We start from the raw sequence: 17,160 nt of genomic DNA, 5'->3' as shown, positions 1-17,160 counted from the left end.
GACTGTGTTTCCTTGCCAGCGCTGTACTGCAATGACATCCTTTCATTCATCCCCTTGAGCCGTTCAGACTCGATTCCTCGCGCATACCAAATAATCCATCTATTAAATAATCTCTCTGCGGGGTCCATTTTGCGCGCTACAAAAGTATATGCAATCGCTCCAGGCTCGAAAGGTCTATCTTATGTCTTTCGATTGCTTTTGATGCCGTCTCCCATGTGCGCGCATGGGAATAGAGAGCTAGCACTTGAGACCCAGTTTGACTTTCATGGCCCTCCGGGTGTCCTAATCTAGCGTAGTGATATCTTCACCTGTCATCGCAAACCATTACCAGTTCCTTTGCACATAAATCAAGTCAAATGCGAAGATAAATAGGTGCACGTGGAGTTGACATTCTATTTAAACGGGCAGGAGCCGCAATGCGGGTCTCTGATGCGCAGAAGCGCCGCATCGGGATACAGTGACGCTCCAGAACCACGAAAAGGAACAACTCGCAAGAATGTGGTTGGCAATTCAATTCACAAGATCAGCAGCGGGTGGCGTGTATCAGAGGGGTTGAAAATGCTCGTTTGGAAAGAGCAATTGCGGGCCCCGGTGTCCATGAGTGGGTGAGCATCTGCTGGGAAAGTAAGTTCAGCATGAGAAGCGGTAGAGAGACGACCATACAGACGTTAGATCATTAGACACCTTGTTAGTGGAGAACACGGGCTGGCACACCCTTGAGGTTGCCACGCCTTTCTCTCCTCTTTGCCTGCTCATCGCATCACACCTTCACCTCTCCGTGCTATACTCTGCTCAGTTTTGGTTTAGCCGGTGTACAGACTGTCCGAGAGCGCCCCCGTAGGATCGAACCAATCCAGTCCGGAGCAGTCCAGGGAATGCATGCCTTTTCCGACCGCCATAGTGGCTTGTTGTTACGGCAGACCCATGTCTACCGCAGGCACTTGGTTCATAAGCTATGTCGAAACAAATAGAGAACAATAAAAGGGTAGGCGGGCTTCTCCCGGCGCTCTCAAAGGCTCAGATAGTGCAAAATGCTCAGAAGTGCTAAGCGTTCTTCGGGACTTTGGGTCGCGCACTGCGCTGCTCTTGTCGAAGCTGCTCTATTTCAGAAGATCCTTGGCAAAGCATTGAATAACCTTGTTCGCGCAAGCCCTCCGATCTCTCCGAAATCATGCGCACTGTGCGGCGGATAAGATACGTTGCGACTGCGACTGCGACGACGCCTTCCGCATCGTGCTGCAGTAGACAAGGGCCGAGCACACCGTGACCAAAATTCTACATACACGACTCGGCGCCTACCTTATGAATCCTGAATGCGACGCCATCGGCAAGCTGGATGGTTGCCCTTTTTCAAGCCGCAGAGCACTACCGCTTGCTCTTGAACCTTCCCGCATTCGTCGCGACCCTTTTTCCTTGCTCTTTGTTGAATTGAAAGTCGCATATGCTACCTAATGAGTCCATTTTTAAAGTACCCGGCAAAAATTCCCCTATCAGCCGATTCACCCTCATCATACATTCTTTCCTTTGCAGTCTATCGGCAGTCAGAGAGACCGAGAGTGCCCTTGCTGCTCAGTCTCGGATGCACGATTGGCAGATCATGACAGAGTGGAGGGTCGAGGTACATACCTCCTTTCCTTGAGCTTTGTGCGCAACACAAGAGTAATAAGCTTGAAACATTTGACAACCCACTGAATGATTCAACCGCTCAGTGGACGAGACAACAATCACCCAAGTGAGATTCATCATGCGCGCCGTCATAATTCTACATTTAATGCGCATTGCCATGGCCCCTTTTAACCCACCCTCGTCTCCACCAGGACTATCGCTCCACATCAGGAAAAAGCGCTATTCATTGGCGGACTACCTGTTGGCGGCCGTTGACCTTAGAAGCAGCAATGCATCCTCTGTAACATGTTGTGTTGGCAGCCGGCATTGAAAGGTCCATGGTCACCACTATCAACGGCCAATGGATCAAATAAGCCCGCGATGGATCAAACCAGAACCAGACGCACTGAGACGGTGCGTAATGGGGGGGGAAATAGAGAGAGGGACTGAGACCAAACAACAACAATGATCGCAAGCAAGGCTGCGTGCTGCTGATCGGTCCCTCGCCCGGGCGCATTTGGTTGCGGCGGCTTCTTTGATCTGCCACCACTGAACACTGCGCAAAAAAAGCGAATCGCATCAGACTGGATCACAGGGCCCTCGCTAGCTTTTGCTTTCGGCTTTGCGCCGCCCCACGAACCATCAGTCATGCATTCCCACCCGGAGACGACAATAGCATCGAGGAGCATGTCCTCGTCCACCATCAGCGACCGACAAGCATGCGCATTCAAAACGCATCTGCGACTCGTTCCGCCTGGCGCAATCTTCAGGGTTTCATAACTCGTCAGTATTGCGACAAATCGAGTCTGGCAGCGTTGAAACTTTGGGTGAGTGGAGTATGGGTCAGCGTTCGGCCCGCTGGTGCGGTTAGTGGAGACCAGGACGTCCCTCGGTCCCCCGCTTCCAATGAGCGCATTCGGACCTGACAAGCGGTCGCAGTACCACTTGCAGCTCTTCAAAGTCTCCAGCGTAAAGTAAGGTAAACTGTAAACCTTAGCATAGGCTCTTAACAGATCATTTCTGAGAGGAATTGCAAGAGAAAACTTGAAATGGATCTCTCGACAGACATACTGATGAGGTCATGTGACTTGGCGTTGAACTCGTGCTGGGCATCGCGACAGATGACGTGGGTGTTGACATCTTGAAATAAACACCTATAACCACCTTTATATCTGTCGCGCATTAAAAAAAATCATTCATACCGGTGTACAATAAATATCTTCACGTACAAATGAAGTTTGCAAATTTCATTGCTTCTTTTTAGAAAGATTGGCATTATGCAATTCCTTGCTGCACTTGTGGGGAGACGCGACAGGAGGGAGGGGGACGCCAAGATGGGGGGACTTGAATGGGGGACGAGATGGGACGGCGAGGGGTCAGTGAAACTATATTCTGTACCGCTACTTAATTAAAAGCCCTATCCCTCGAATGTTGCAAAGTACCATATACTTCAGAGCACCTCTCTCAGAGCTTATTTGCAATTTATCTCTAAATGGATATTTTGGCGAGATCGCTTAGAGCGGTTTGTGTTACTCTGCTAACCCAATCAGGAAATATGCTTGCTGTTGTTGCTGCGTCCTCAGTCGTGCCTTCTTGTTTGGGACGGAATTCCCTAATGCAGGCTGCTCTCGCCTCTGGGCTGCTCGTCGCTTGGGAAACAAAAACATCGCGAAACTCCTAGGAGCTCTCTCTCACTTACTCCCTCTCTCTCATCTCAAACCTTGACTGTCGATTGTCAACACTCCCAATCCCGCCCCGTCGACAGCTTCGTTTTCCCCCTTCACCGTGTTTTCTCTTCATTCGCCCAGCTTCCTGTCTCTCAGCACACAAGCCCCAGCTTTCAACGTGACCTAGCGTTGGTGCTCTGTGTGTCAAGCGTTCAGACAAGAGTGGGAACTAGGGATCGCGGTGTCGCTGTCAAACTCGTCGAGCAGTCTTCGACGAAAAGCAGTCGACGTGGGAACAGAGGTTCCATTGACCGGTCATACTCTTCGACACGACCTCTGCTTCATTGTTACGCTCGATTTTAGTCAATGCCAGCGACCATGGATGCCAAAGTGAGTATTCTGTATGGCGGTTCATCTTATCGCTTTCCCTTCCTCCCTCTCTCGGTCTCTCAACTCGCCCTCTCCCCCACATTTTCCTCTCCACCAAAGTGGTATCGCAACGCATTATTGCTCCTGTTGTTTAGAGAATATTCTTGCAATTATTTGCTTTTGCTTCACCTGTCCCTTATTGGTGCAACGAGAGCAGAACTGATCGTGTCTTCTTTAGCCTCAACGTCCCGTTCGCTCCGTACGCATTCGCGGAGACGAAAACATCCCCACCGGCCTTGACGTGAAGAAGACTCTTCAACGCAACAAATCCGTCCCAGCGCTCTCTGTTGCCGCTCAGGCTGGAGGCTTGAAGGCCGCTGCAAAGCGTACCGCGTTTGGCGACGTTAGCAACACTACTCGTGCCAATTATATTTCCAAGGACGACTCCAGCGTCCCTATCAAGGCTGGCTTGGAGCTTCCTGAAAAGGCCGTCAAGGTCAACGTCGAGAAGAAAACGGCAGCATTGCTGCGACCTGCTCACCGTCCATTGTCCGCCGCTGCGGCCAAAGCTGCCCTCAAGCCCGCGTCCGAGAACGTGTCTCTTTCTGATAACAACACTACTAAGGCTTTGGAGCCCCAGGCTCAGCCAGCCAATACCCGCAAGGTTGCTGCCAAACGCAGCACTGCTGTCTTCAAGGACGCTGCAAAAGAGAAGGTCGAGCCGCCAGCCCAGCTTGTGCAAGACACACTTGCTGTTGCCAACACCGTTCATCGGGACCTTGCAACGCGTCCGATCAAAGAGCACAATTATTCGAACATCGACACTGCGGTGGTTGAAGGGCCTTCGAGCGACCTTACAATTGCTGAACCGGTCGAAGGAGCAGAGGAGCTTCCTGCTCTGCACGCCATCTTGGAGGAGACAGACGCGGTCCGCCCTGAGAAGACTTACATTGATACCATTGTTGAAGAGGAGGCTCCCTACCACATCTCAGACGAAGTGGAACCCATTGGACGCAAGTGCGAGTTTGTCGATTTGGAGAAGCATGAGGCGCAGCATCTAGTCATGGAACAGATTCTTGAAGAGCGCGTTCGTGAGGAGGTGAAGGCCGAGATGGGTTACAAAGTTGATGAATTGCCCATCTCTGACCCTGAGGAATATTGGGACGACGAGGATGATGTCGAAAACTATGAAGAAGAGGGCTACACCACCGCCCGTTCGTATCGGTCACGTGGGGAGAACACTACTGGAGGCGTGACCACGGCCCTCTTTCCCAAGACCAATGCACGCATCCAGCGCGAATTTGAAATTGCCAAGCAGCTCGTTGAAGGCTCGCGTACCCTGGAGGAGGTTGAAGATGAGACCTGGGATACGAGCATGGTGGCTGAATACGGCGAGGAGATCTTTGAGTATATGAGGGATCTAGAGGTAAACAACCCGCCATGGTTCCCTGTTTTGCTGATTCTCTCTGATCATGCTGCCGACGAGAGACTTGTTGCTGACGAGAGGAACTCAATCTAGATTAAAATGTTGCCCAATGCTCACTACATGGACAACCAAGCGGAGATTCAGTGGTCGATGCGCTCTGTGCTGATTGATTGGTTGGTCCAAGTCCACCAGCGCTTCAATCTCCTTCCCGAGACCCTCTTCCTCTGTGTCAACTACATTGACCGCTTCTTGTCGTGCAAAATCGTCTCCCTCGGCAAGCTTCAGCTCGTGGGCGCCACTGCTATCTTCATTGCAGCCAAGTTTGAAGAGATCACGTGCCCTTCTCTCCAGGAGATTGTTTATATTGTTGAGAATGGCTACGAGGCCGAAGAGATTCTCAAGGCAGAACGCTTCATGTTGACTATGTTGCAATTTGAGCTAGGATGGCCAGGTCCTATGAGCTTCTTGAGACGCATCAGCAAGGCCGATGACTATGACCTCGAGACCAGAACATTGGCCAAATATTTCCTCGAAATCACTATTATGGATGAGCGCTTTGTCGGCAGCCCGCCTAGCTTCCTTGCCGCTGGTGCTCACTGCTTGTCGAGATGCATGTTGAAGAAGGGTGATTGGGTGAGTGGTGCATTGATCCCGACCGGAGCAATTCTCTTGGCCATCTTGAAGAGTTTTCTTTCAATAGCTAACCTTGAGAAACCTTTTAGTCTTGCGCTCACATTTACTATTCTGGTTACACCTTTGCGCAGCTTCGCCAACTGATTGCGACCATTCTTGAATGCTGCGAAAGCCCGCGTCGCCATCACGCAGCCGTTTTTGAAAAGTATGCCGACAGGCGTTTCAAGCGTGCCTCTCTCTTTGTCGAAGCCGAAATGAAGAAGGGTTTCCAGATGCCTGAAGGTCGCAAGTCCATCTCCGGTGCTAGTTTGGCCGGTTTGAGCGAGTGGACACGCAAGTGAACGACACTTGCAAAGGTCAAGACGAGGTTTTCCTGGGGATCATGGTGCTGTTGCAGATGCCGTCTTGAATTTGTGCACCTGCTGTTTTCCTGGAGTGACAATGCTCGATACGAGAAGCTTCGTGCTGGGTTTATTGCCGTTTCTCCTCTTGTCCTTTTGTGTTGACTGTCATTGCGGGTTTGCTCTTTGACTGTCAACATGTCGACTTTACAGCTGCATAAAGTCTTCTCGGTCTGCTGGACACCATTGCGGACCATTGGCAAGCATTGCTTGTATCCGTTCTGTTTTGTCGGAGGTACAGTCCCTGACAAGATTCTCTGTCCTCCCCTTGGCTGTGTCCAGTGTTTATCCTCGGTCGCTCTTGTTTTGTTCGCAAGTCATGTCGGTCAGCATTTTCCGGATGTCCTCTTTGCGTTGGACTTCGGCGGTTGAGCTTTGCCAAAGCCCATTTGTGGGGTTGATGCAAAAGGCTCTTCCATTCATCCCTTGACATTCTGTTTCTTCTGGCTGTTTGCGCTGTTGTCACTGGCATGCCTCGTGTTCTGGTTTTTTTTTTCCTGCTGGCGTTTCCCCATCTTTTTTCCCGCGTTGACCCTTGATTTTACACATGTTTTATTCCCCGGGGACTTTGATGGTGTTAATAATGTTATGATCCCACGATGTAACGAACTGAAGCACATGAGCATTGCACATGCGTTTGTGTTTCAAAAACAGCTAAGGTGCTCTTTTTACATTGCACCTTTGTTACCTGCTCGGTTGCTTTCACCGCCCTTCCCTGTTAAACACCAACTGCACACATACATACTGCTCAATTTTTCCTTGTGTCATAATCGGTTCACAGCTGCTATTGCTCTCTCCCACTTGCACTCGCAACAGACTTGCTCATTGCTTCTTCCTTTGCTATTACACTTTGCTGCTTGCTCTGGCACCTCACATTACCCCAATTCACCCAGCACACACGCACACATTTGTTTTTTCATTTTTCTTTCTACCCCTTTCTATTATCTTCAAACCTCCCCTTTCCTCCCCTTTCGGCTTTTCAAATGATCTTTAATGGGTGTTCAAATGGTTCGGTTATCGGATATCGGGTATCGGGTATCGTGTGTTTAAATGCCCAGACGTTTTTTTTTAATACGGATGCGCTATGGGTATCGGAGATATCCATGGATTTGCTGCTTTATAATTCTGTTTTTTTTTTTTCGATTCTCTTCGTTGTACATACTATTTGTCTCTTCTTTTATTATTTTAATAATCCGTCATCCAAAATATTCGTGCCGTCTTGGTGTTTGGTGTGACTCTGTTGTACATGATGATGTTTCTGCCGTTGAATGCACCGGTTGTGTGATATCGTCATGTTTCTGTTCTAACGCTCTGCATCGTTGGGGCTACTCCGGTACCGTAGTAGACCAGGATGTTCTGCCCTACCGTCAGGCCGTGTATTTTTGGTACCTTAGTCAGCGAGTCTCCGATCGCTTGATTCTCGGTGAAATATCGGTGTAAGCGAGCGCCCTCGGCCAATTCTCTGATCTGCCTTCCGACTTGTCTACTCCGTATCAAACTGCTTCGATCAGGATACTCTGCTTCGTTGCCTGACTGCTCCTTTCTTATACCTAGCCGTTTCGTCCTTCTTTTTCTTTTTTTTTTCACCACTTTGTATATCCAAGTTTATACCCCTTATGTCTTTTGGTTTTCAATCATTTTTCTGTCTTTTTACTTTTATTTTTATTTCCTTTTAATATTTTTCTATACTTTTTCTATATTTTTGATTTTTGATTTTTGATTTTTTTTTTTTCAGCAATTTAAAAGTTGTTTTTGTTTCGATCTCATGATAATCTCTTCTATCGAATAAGTAAATAAATAAATTATATACCACGAATCAACCACACTCGCAATGAGAAAAAAGGGGAGAAAGGTTTCTGATGTAGAGGGGAAAAAAAAAAAAAAAACCAACCAGAAAGAAAGAAAGGAAGGAAGGAAGGAAGGAAGGAAGGAAGAAAGAAAGAAAGAAAGAAAGACAATTAAAAAACCGTGACATTGTCACGTTTGGATGATGTCATTTTTGGATGGATGGACGGATAGATGAGAAGTACACCGTAAAACTTAGGTACGTTACCCCGAAGAGCGGCAAGGAATCGAGGAATCGAGCAATCGAGCAATCGAGCAAGTCGCATACTCGTAGCCGCGCTCAACTCACCTACCTACCGGGAGACTAAACCTGGCGAAGAGTTTGCTAAGAGTATGCAAGAGTTATACAGAGTCCGCATTCTGTACGCAGTAAGAGAAGAGAAGGGAAGGGAAAGGGAAGAAAAGGGAGAGGGAGGAGAGGGAAAGGAAAGGAAGGGAAAGGAGGATCTCCACAACGCGACCATTTGTGTAGCTCCATATCACAAGGACCGATATGTGCGTACGGAATTCGTTGTCCTTAGCAAAGACGAACCCACTGATATACCGTTAAAATGACCCGGGAAAGGCGATGGCCGTAGCATCAGTTGGCACTTTGGGACGAAAGCATAATACACATGACCTTGACTTGAGACATTGCTTGATATTGCAATTGGAAATTAAATCAGTCCTATGTACATGACGCCGTTGGACAGGATACATATGCAGCAAAGACGAAGGGAAAAAAAGAAAAGAAAAGATAAGAAAAGAGATAATGGGAGGAAAATGAGAAAAGAAGAAGAGGATATATGCCCATAATGACAACTATAGTGGGAGACAATGATGATAAGACGAAGGATCGGCAATAAACGAGTCGTCGAATCAAAGACGAAACCCATCGACATGGAAATCATCAAATAAGAAGAATAAAAGACGCCACGCAGGTCCAATAAGATTCGCTTCCAAGGACGCCAGTTCCCGTGTATGTAGACGCTTGTAGTTGACGCTATTTGAATTCTTGTCTGCTTGGGACGCTTGCTTGCCAGGGAGAGTAAAAAGAAAAACTTAGAAACAGATAGATAGATGCAGCTGCACACTCGGGACAAGAGAGTCAAAGAGTCTATCTGTGTCCTTGGCAATATTGACGGTCTATCGATGGTGATGATGATGATGATGATGATGCAAAAGGGAAACCGAAACTGCGCATCAGACTGAGTGCTTTCTTTTCGCTGGTCCATTGGCTCAGAAATAAATGATAAATGGTGACGATGATGCCGCTCGGGGGACGCGTGGAATTGAGATGCGCTGGTATGAAACGGTCAAAAGGAGAGAAGGTATTAACATGATGCGCACCGCTGTTGCTCGCTCTTGTTTTCTTCCACATATGCGAGCGATATGGCGAAGGAAAGAGATAAGGAATGGGAACACTAATCGGCATGGAACTCTTCAAGAGTCCATTGAAGTAAACACTGCAAAGGGCCTAAGAGGGAAATGGTCTTCATCTTCCGAGCGATAAGAAGAGAGGGATAGATTCTGCTGTGGTGACGATCATGGGAAAGATTACCACAGCATGAACGCAGCTCCAGCGACCATTGCTCCTGTTCCGATTGCGGCCGACCACACAGTTCCAGGGCTGACCATTAATGATCCAGCAGCGTTTTTCCGTTCCTTGTCCGTCTTGTATACGCCTATCTTGCCAGTGTGGGTGCCGAGTCCAACCTGTCCGCTTGATGGCGTTGGGGCTTGATCCGGAACGCTGGCAAAGGTCTGCGAGTAAATGACTTCAACCCAGGTCGTTTGGCCGTTGGGAAGCCATGATTCGACCCACATGGTGGACATGGGGTTGGCTTGAGTAATTGCTTGCGTAGCGCCGATGGCATTGACAACTTCACGAAGCCTACAAGAGTAGACACAGACAGGGTCAGTATTGAGAGGGACAAGGGGGGATGGGGTTGCATAGTTGTTGCGAGGGTGCTTACTCTAATAGCTCCTTTTCATCCGCTACTTCAGAGGCGTCAGGGATCGGAACATTCACAGCTTGGGTCGCTTTTGATAAAGGTATCTTCGCTCCGATAGACGCTGGAGGTGTTGAGACGGGAGTCGAGATGGAAGTAGTCCGAGGAGCGGTCGGCGCAGAGCCTTGGCACTGCACGAGTGCAGGAAGCAGGAGGAGGCTTGCAGCTGAAAAGCGCATCTTGGCTGTTCAGATGGATTGAAGACCTGTCGAGTCGTGGGTGCGATTGACGACTAAAAGGAGGATCGGTTTCGATCGTGTATTTGCTATCTTGTGTATGCCCCCTATGGACAGATCTCGTCGATATGACCGGCCGATCGGAGAAGACCTTTGCGATGCGATAAGGAGAAAGTGGACTGTGCCAACTGAGAACTTTCTCGCTCTTTGGTGTCGACTTGAGGTGGTTTTTTTTCTTGCAGAGGTGGAAGCAGAGTTATCTAGTCTAACGCGATGCAAGAACGCTCGATCGAAAATGCTTGCGATAGGGACAGTCGCTGCACGGTTCTTCTGCCTGTGAAAACACAGTATCGAATTTCTCGTCGTCTATTACTGGCTCCAGTGATTGGATGCCTTGCGATAATGGCAGTTGGTGGAAAAGAGTGTGGGGGTGAATTGGTGGTGTTTCCTCGAACGAGGGTCGATGCAGAACAGGAGAGAAGACGACTAGGGCGAAACAACCAAATGATCCATCGCAACAGGATGTACGACGCAATGGGGGCAAAAACTGATTCTAAGTTTGGTTACTCTACCCAGCGACCGTGAGAAGATCCAAGGTGGGTCCTCCCTAGCAGCAGAGACGAACGTGTGAGAGAGAAAAAGTGGTGAGGAAGGAGGGTCGGCAAATGAAGGGGACGGTGCTTGGACGATGAGAGAGACACACAAGAACAAGCAGTGAGTTTACTGAGCAGAAAGAGGAGAGAAAAAAAAAAAAGGCAAGATTATTGACTTTGCACACAGCAGCAGGTACACACACACACACAACACAGAGAAAGATGGAAGGGAAAGGCAACGCGTCCAAAAGTGGGCTCTTCCGCTCACTTCCCTTCTTCTGTGTCCCTGACACACAAATGGGGCTTAAGGAGAGACTATTGAGGAGAATAACAAATCAGGAGCACAACAGCCAGGGGGCGTGAAAAGAAGGAGAAGAGACACAAGGGTTTGACGACAAGCGCACCCTCATGACAGAAGGCTTATCCACTAACTGAGCCAGTCGGAGATAACTGTATGGAATCGAACTGTCGCTACCATTAATTACGCACACTTACACGCATCACGTTCACGCACTATTGGCTTTAGTCCCGCGGACCATGGCAACAGGTTCCTGCTGTTGCTGATGAAGAAAATCCATCCGCCCAAACAGGAAAGATGAGGGAGTGAAAGGACCGACCAGGAAGATAGTCCGCCCGGGGTGTATGATCCAGTCAGCATCGAGGACGAGACAAGAGATTGATCCACTACACCCACTTCATTTGCGCTTGTGACTGCTGATTGGCTCTGATCCTCGGGAGAGGCGGTGTCGAGCTCGGGGAAAAAAGGCTTTTGCGGGAATCTCACGCTAAGCTTCGGCGTTGCTGGGAAACCCGAGTCTGGCAAGGAACAGGCAGGTGAAATGTGGCTGGTAGTTTTGTTACGCAACGGCCGTCCAGGAAAACCAGCTTTACATCTGATTGCACTTTTGCTTGCGATACGACAGCAAAATAATCGCTTTTCTTGAGCTGCGTCGAGGAAATTGATCAGAGGAATGTACCAAACCAACCCCAGACTAGCAGAGAACGTGGGGGCAGGGGTCAAGGGCGGGAATAAGAACTGAAGCATGGTGACCTGGGGAAAGGCCATGGAGATGTGGAGAAAGTTGGGGCCCAGACAAGCTTACGGCTTCAACGGTTCAATGATAGGAGAGAGCTACTGAGCTTGTTATTCGCAGATGATGCGAACCACCAGAGGGAAAACGGCCAAAGCGTTGTGCTCCTTGCATGCGATGCCTTTTGGACCAAGGCGACTGACGTCGGTATGTACTCGCCGGAGCAGGAATGTCATCATCAGCAAAGCCTATGAAACGAAGTGAAGCTTAATGCTCACCGTCCAAAAGCTGAGTTCAAGACACGACCACGTCCCTTTCCGTTTATTTGCGAATTTCTACGTTCGCAACTTCAACGAGAAACTATTTGCGCTCAAGGCATGGATTAAGCAAACATCAGGAAAACTGTTGATCAAACTGTGTTCTTGCAAAGCACGACGTCAGCTGTGCAAAGGCGCCTTTTATGAGCCTCAAGCACACTGTGAACGCCTTCTTAGTAAGCAAGTGGTCTGCAATGGCAGGAAAAGAAAAAAGCTTGGAATAAATTTGGCTACATTCCAGTCATTAGTTGTCTCGGCAGCAGCCGACGGACCGTGCTCTTCAATTTTGGAGGAAACATGAATTGCAGCATTACGCAAACTGTGATATGCTGGAATTTGATAATCTTCTTCAAGATCTGAAGACAATAATGGCATTTAAAGACAAGTGCCTATTGATCTGTAGGTTTTATTTTGAACTGCCGTGATTGAAGTCGCAATAACTAACGGAGAAGGGAACATTGTACCCGATATAGAGGGTAGAAAGGCTTAACTTTGACAGAATTGGAGAGAGAAAGTTGAGTGGTTAGAGCTACTGTAGTAGCCCCGTCAAAAGACTTCTCAAATTCTAGCCTCTTATATTACGCTCCCCATCTTCCTGCATCTCTGTCCCAAATATGCTCGATATGATCTAGGAGCGGAGAAATGTGGCCCAGAGAAGCGTTCTTGTTCTTCTCAAGAGATGTGCGTCGTCGTTATGACATTTTGACTCATCTATCAAGATTTACATTATCGGTGACGTGCCCGAAGACCTCCAGGCCGTGAGCAAGATATTGCTGCACCTGCTTCACCCGGGGCGTCATGTCACTGCCCAGCGGAAGGAATCGCTCGGCTTCGTATCCGGCCCCAACACCTTCCCCTACTACGACTTCGTACACTGCCTTCATGGCCTTGTCCTTGTCACCGAGGATGGGAAGCTTGCCGCTTTTGATTACCTGAATCATCTGCGCGGAAACAGAACCTTGATAATCATCCGGCAGCGGATTTTTTCCAAATGTGGCGGCATTGGGCATGTCGGTGTTAAATGTACCCAGATTGACAGTCAAGGTTCGAACGTTGAACGGCGCTACTTCTTTTGCCATGACTTTTGTCACACCTGTCCATGAAACCAATCCAGCATCAGTTTTCAATTCAGACAAAATGCTGGTGGAAAAGATACACGTACCATCGAGCCCCGCCTTGGCCCCGGCATACCCACCCATGGTATCTCTACCCTCTAGAGCCGCACCACTGCTCATATTTACAATGATGCCGAACCGCCGTTTGCGCATATGAGGCAGCACAGCTCGGATCAACCGCAGCGGACCAAAGTACATTGATTCCATCTGCGCGCGGTATTCCTCCTCCGTAGAGGTTTCGACTGGGCTAAAGATGGAAAAGCCCGCATTGTTCACCAATACATCAATCTCTTGACCTGAATTTTCAAGCTGTTCGATAACTTGGGCATTGTTTGGGTTGTCAAGGTCCAGCTGGAGCCATTTGCCACCTTTACTTTCGACCTCTCTGACGAGCTCGGGTGTACGCGATGGGTTTCGTGAAGTTGCAATCACTTTGTCCCCTTCTGCCTGCGCGATGCGAGTGAGCGAGAGGCCAAATCCAGAGGAGCAGCCTGTAATGAGCCAGGTAAGCTGCTTCTTGGGCGTGGTGAAGGTGGTAGTCATGCTGCTTGATGTACGGCTGGTGTATGTTTGGGTGAAGAAGAAGAGTAGACGACCAGTTCGCTGAAGTTATTATCAAACCCTCTTATAAGAATAATTGAAAGGCCAATGCTCTTTACGTATATGTTGTAAGCCATTTCGTGTTTAATCTGCTCCCGTAAGACACACACGGCGTTAAGCCACGGGGTTAAGGTAACTATGTAAATATTTAGGATTAGAGTTCAATTATTCATTGCAACGGGCTTGATTGTGTTTACGCCACTCAGACCTCTGATTTCAATAGCTTGTTCAAACTTTCGCTGAGGGGCTGGTATCAATTGGAATTAGTGATGCCGAAATTTGGTTGTGTCCCACGAGATCTGTTCGTCTGCATAGTTTACAATAGGACTGGTATGGTATCTGCTCTTAGAAAATGAAAGCCATTCACATTCAAGCCATACCAGCCTATTAGCAATTTAAGACTTGTACTATAATAATTTCACAACCTCTGAAATTGATCTAGAAAGGTGTTTGCGATGGTATAAACTATAATATTAACAAAAGAGCATTAGGGCAAGCATGGATGTATCTTATCAGATTATGATCTTATCTTTGATATGACGTCGTTAAGCGCCAGAGCTTGCTGGGGGAATTTTTGTGGAGCCCCAAACAACATTGATATCGTTGGATGCAACGATGCAATCTTGACTATCCACCCACATCCACCGGCCTTAGTGTCACTCCTCCCTCATCATTTCCCTTAGACGTTCCGCCCCGATAAGTAACAGGGCAGATCCTCTCGTCAACCCTTTATCTGGACCTGGTCTTTGGGTAGGAACGTGATTGTGTACGAATTACAGCTTCATTCAAAATCAAATTTGTCCCGGGAGTTGTCCAATTCCCCAGTCGACAAGATGACGGCAATCGTGGAGAAAGTCAAGAGCAAGAAGAGCCACATCGTCATGTTTTCTTCGATAGCCATTGCGCTCTATGGCTACGATCAGGGCATGATGTCGCTCATCAACACCAATCGCGACTACCTTCGCACCATGGGGCTTGCCGAGGAATCGCCCATGGTGGGTGTCATTGTCTCGGTGTACTACCTGGGCTGTACTGTGGGCGCTGTAATTGCGTCCAAGTACTCGGATATGCGAGGACGAAAAGCCGGTATTTTTGCGTGCCTCGCAACAACTGTGCTGGGCAATCTGCTCATGTTCCTATCCGGTCTTGGCTTCACGAAAGGCGCCCAAGCAATGATGCTTCTTGGACGCATTGTCCTAGGTCTCGGAGTTGGCGGAATTGACATGGTAGTACCTATATATTCCTCTGAACTTGCTTCGGCCAAGGCTCGAGGGCGGGCTCTTGCACAAGAGTTTCAGATGAACATTTTTGGCCTCCTCATGGCATTCAGCATCAATCTTGGCGTCACCATTGCCCTAGGCAAGGACAATCAATGGGCCTGGAGGACCCCCATTGTGGTCATGCAGGTATTTCCGCTTCTTCTACTCGCTGTTATTGAACAGCTCCCGGAATCGCCGCGTTGGTTCGTGGCCAAGGATCGCAAGGACGACGCCCGAACCGCCCTTGAGTCCATGCACACTCCGGCAGAAGCGAAGTCCATGGTAGATGAACTTTTGGTCGCCCGGGAAGAAGAATCTGGTCACTCTGTCGGATACAAGGACATGTTGCTGCCCTCGGGAAGCCATTTCCACCCTACCATTCTTGTCGTCATGTGTCAGATTAACCAGGCGCTGACCGGCTACGGCGCTGTCAGCGTTTACGGCCCGCAAATCTTTGAGCTGCTCGGTTTCGATGTGCGCGCATCCGAATACATTACGCTGGGCAACTACTTGTTTTATTTCTTCACCATGACATTTTCATGGATGCTCATCGATCATGTCGGACGGCGCCCGCTGATGATCTGGGGTGCCTTTGGCATTTCCCTTGGTTTTGCAGCCCTCACGCTTCTCGGCGGGCTCGCGCTCAATTCTGAAAACCTGCATATCCCCAGTCTTCCCGTCGCCATCCCAGGTACACTCGTGTTATACGCAGCCACTGCCATCTTCGGCATCGGATGGCTGCCAACAGTCTGGCTAATCCCCACGGAGATTTACCCGACAAGTGCCCGTGCCCAGGGCTCTGCCGTATCTGTCATAATCTGGGGACTTGCAAACTTTGCCGTCACGCTGCTCACGCCTATCGGCTTCAACAATTTGAGTTATTGGCTCTTTTTGGTCTTTGCTGTCACCAACGAATTTGCAGGCTGGTGGACCTGGGTAAGTTTGATCCTCTCAGTCCTTCTTTCCCCTCCTTTCCTTATTTTGCCCTTCACTCTTGACCCCCTACTCTTAAGCCAACTCCCCATATTTTCCCTTTTTGCCCATTCAATTTATCTGTAGCAATAAATTGACTCGATTACAGGTCTACACCCCCGAGTCCGGCGGCCGCTCGTTTGAAGAGAACCAGCGCTTCTTCACCGAGGCCAAAGACCACCAGACTTGGAAAGTCCGCCACGTGAGCGGTGGCTCCTTCTGCCACATGCCCCCCAAGCGCGCCAAGAGCATGGTCGATCCCGAATCCGCGCCTCTACTTGGCGGAGGTGCCCTGCAATAGTTTTGCACTGTGTGAACCACGCATTAAGATGACATACCTCTATAACGATCTCGTCGTCACCACCTACAGATAATATATACATATATGTACATACATACATATATCTACCTTATGTGTTGTACGACTGGACGATATACCGCTCTCAACGACGGCATATATACACGATACACGATTTACGATTCACTTTATCATCTTCATACCGTTGCTAGTTTCATTTTCATTTTCAATCTTTTTTGTTTTTTTAGCGATCCCTCTTGTCTTGATACATATTGTACTCTTTTTTTTTTCTCGCGATCCTCTTGTCTTGATTCACATTGTAACATTCTGTTTCTTTACAGTTCTCTTTTCTCGAACCATACTGTAACATTCTCTGTTTGTTCTATACGATTCATCTGTTCATCTGTTCATCATTCTGTATACGTCCCATCCTTAACCTTTTCGCCGCTTGCACTTCATGCTATATATTCTATTTTCATCATCATCTTCTTCATCATCACCTCTTTCTTCCCTTCCCTTCCCTCCCCTCACATCCTCACATGTGTAAAGCTACTAGAACTACGTAGTTCACGCTATTCCATGCCACGCCACTCTACTCCAGGTCACGAATCCTCAACAAACCGTCTCTATCTCTTCATTACACTTACCTCCCCCCTCTAGAACGGGCTTAAAACCACTGATGGTTCTCCCAGCTATATATCTTGTCATATCATCTTCTCCTTCTTGTCTTCCTTTCCTACATTGTCTTCTTTTCAAGCCACGTTGCTTATATACACGTTCAAGCGATATTATTGGCATAGAGCATACATTATTTACATTTTCAAACACATACACACACACACACAGGCACAGACGATAATAT

At 48.5% G+C, this 17,160-nt stretch overlaps 7 protein-coding genes across 7 annotated transcripts; 3 read left to right on the top strand and 4 right to left on the bottom strand.

Annotated features, from left to right (window-relative positions):
• Positions 1-1,873: 1,873 nt before the first annotated feature.
• L228DRAFT_257952 (hypothetical protein) lies at positions 1,874-2,745 on the bottom strand (the record flags this gene model as incomplete). Its single annotated transcript, XM_018334035.1, has 2 exons — positions 1,874-2,567; positions 2,677-2,745. The coding sequence occupies 2 exons, from the start codon at positions 2,743-2,745 to the stop codon at positions 1,992-1,994; spliced, it is 645 nt and encodes a 214-aa protein (XP_018192090.1). The 3' UTR covers positions 1,874-1,991.
• Positions 2,746-3,650: 905 nt separating this feature from the next.
• Positions 3,651-6,041, top strand: L228DRAFT_235590 (hypothetical protein; the record flags this gene model as incomplete). The annotated part of the gene is made up of 4 exons (XM_018330739.1): positions 3,651-3,662; positions 3,880-5,067; positions 5,161-5,700; positions 5,790-6,041. The coding sequence occupies 4 exons, from the start codon at positions 3,651-3,653 to the stop codon at positions 6,039-6,041; spliced, it is 1,992 nt and encodes a 663-aa protein (XP_018192089.1).
• Positions 6,042-8,535: 2,494 nt separating this feature from the next.
• Positions 8,536-9,321, bottom strand: L228DRAFT_14592 (hypothetical protein). The gene has a single exon (XM_018329222.1). The coding sequence runs from the start codon at positions 9,158-9,160 to the stop codon at positions 8,603-8,605; it is 558 nt and encodes a 185-aa protein (XP_018192088.1). The 5' UTR covers positions 9,161-9,321; the 3' UTR covers positions 8,536-8,602.
• On the bottom strand, positions 9,322-9,834 carry L228DRAFT_14593 (hypothetical protein). Its single transcript, XM_018329223.1, has one exon. It carries the CDS (start codon positions 9,759-9,761, stop codon positions 9,483-9,485), a length of 279 nt encoding a protein of 92 aa, XP_018192087.1. The 5' UTR covers positions 9,762-9,834; the 3' UTR covers positions 9,322-9,482.
• Positions 9,835-10,251: 417 nt separating this feature from the next.
• On the top strand, positions 10,252-10,869 carry L228DRAFT_14598 (hypothetical protein). Its single transcript, XM_018329224.1, has one exon. It carries the CDS (start codon positions 10,387-10,389, stop codon positions 10,696-10,698), a length of 312 nt encoding a protein of 103 aa, XP_018192086.1. The 5' UTR covers positions 10,252-10,386; the 3' UTR covers positions 10,699-10,869.
• Positions 10,870-12,657: 1,788 nt separating this feature from the next.
• Positions 12,658-13,953, bottom strand: L228DRAFT_243007 (NAD(P)-binding protein). Its single transcript, XM_018331578.1, has one exon. The coding sequence runs from the start codon at positions 13,710-13,712 to the stop codon at positions 12,762-12,764; it is 951 nt and encodes a 316-aa protein (XP_018192085.1). The 5' UTR covers positions 13,713-13,953; the 3' UTR covers positions 12,658-12,761.
• Positions 13,954-14,386: 433 nt separating this feature from the next.
• L228DRAFT_216712 (general substrate transporter) lies at positions 14,387-16,334 on the top strand. The gene is made up of 2 exons (XM_018330124.1): positions 14,387-15,964; positions 16,110-16,334. Exons 1-2 carry the CDS (start codon positions 14,603-14,605, stop codon positions 16,299-16,301), a joined length of 1,554 nt encoding a protein of 517 aa, XP_018192084.1. The 5' UTR covers positions 14,387-14,602; the 3' UTR covers positions 16,302-16,334.
• Positions 16,335-17,160: the final 826 nt, after the last annotated feature.

The sequence above is a fragment of the Xylona heveae genome, assembly GCF_001619985.1.
Source record: "Xylona heveae TC161 unplaced genomic scaffold L228scaffold_1, whole genome shotgun sequence".
NCBI classification, from domain to species: Eukaryota; Fungi; Ascomycota; class Xylonomycetes; order Xylonales; family Xylonaceae; genus Xylona; species Xylona heveae.
Note: the sequence above shows the minus strand (reverse complement) of the source record. Positions and strands in the feature narration are given on the sequence as shown.

Coding starts and splice junctions, on each gene's coding strand:
- L228DRAFT_14592 (XM_018329222.1), bottom strand. CDS start 9,160: ATGGACCAGCGAAAAGAAAGCACTCAGTCTGATGCGCAGTTTCGGTTT.
- L228DRAFT_14593 (XM_018329223.1), bottom strand. CDS start 9,761: ATGTCCACCATGTGGGTCGAATCATGGCTTCCCAACGGCCAAACGACC.
- L228DRAFT_14598 (XM_018329224.1), top strand. CDS start 10,387: ATGCAAGAACGCTCGATCGAAAATGCTTGCGATAGGGACAGTCGCTGC.
- L228DRAFT_243007 (XM_018331578.1), bottom strand. CDS start 13,712: ATGACTACCACCTTCACCACGCCCAAGAAGCAGCTTACCTGGCTCATT.
- L228DRAFT_216712 (XM_018330124.1), top strand. CDS start 14,603: ATGACGGCAATCGTGGAGAAAGTCAAGAGCAAGAAGAGCCACATCGTC. Junction 15,965..16,109: donor TTGCAGGCTGGTGGACCTGG/GTAAGTTTGATC, acceptor ACTCGATTACAG/GTCTACACCCCCGAGTCCGG.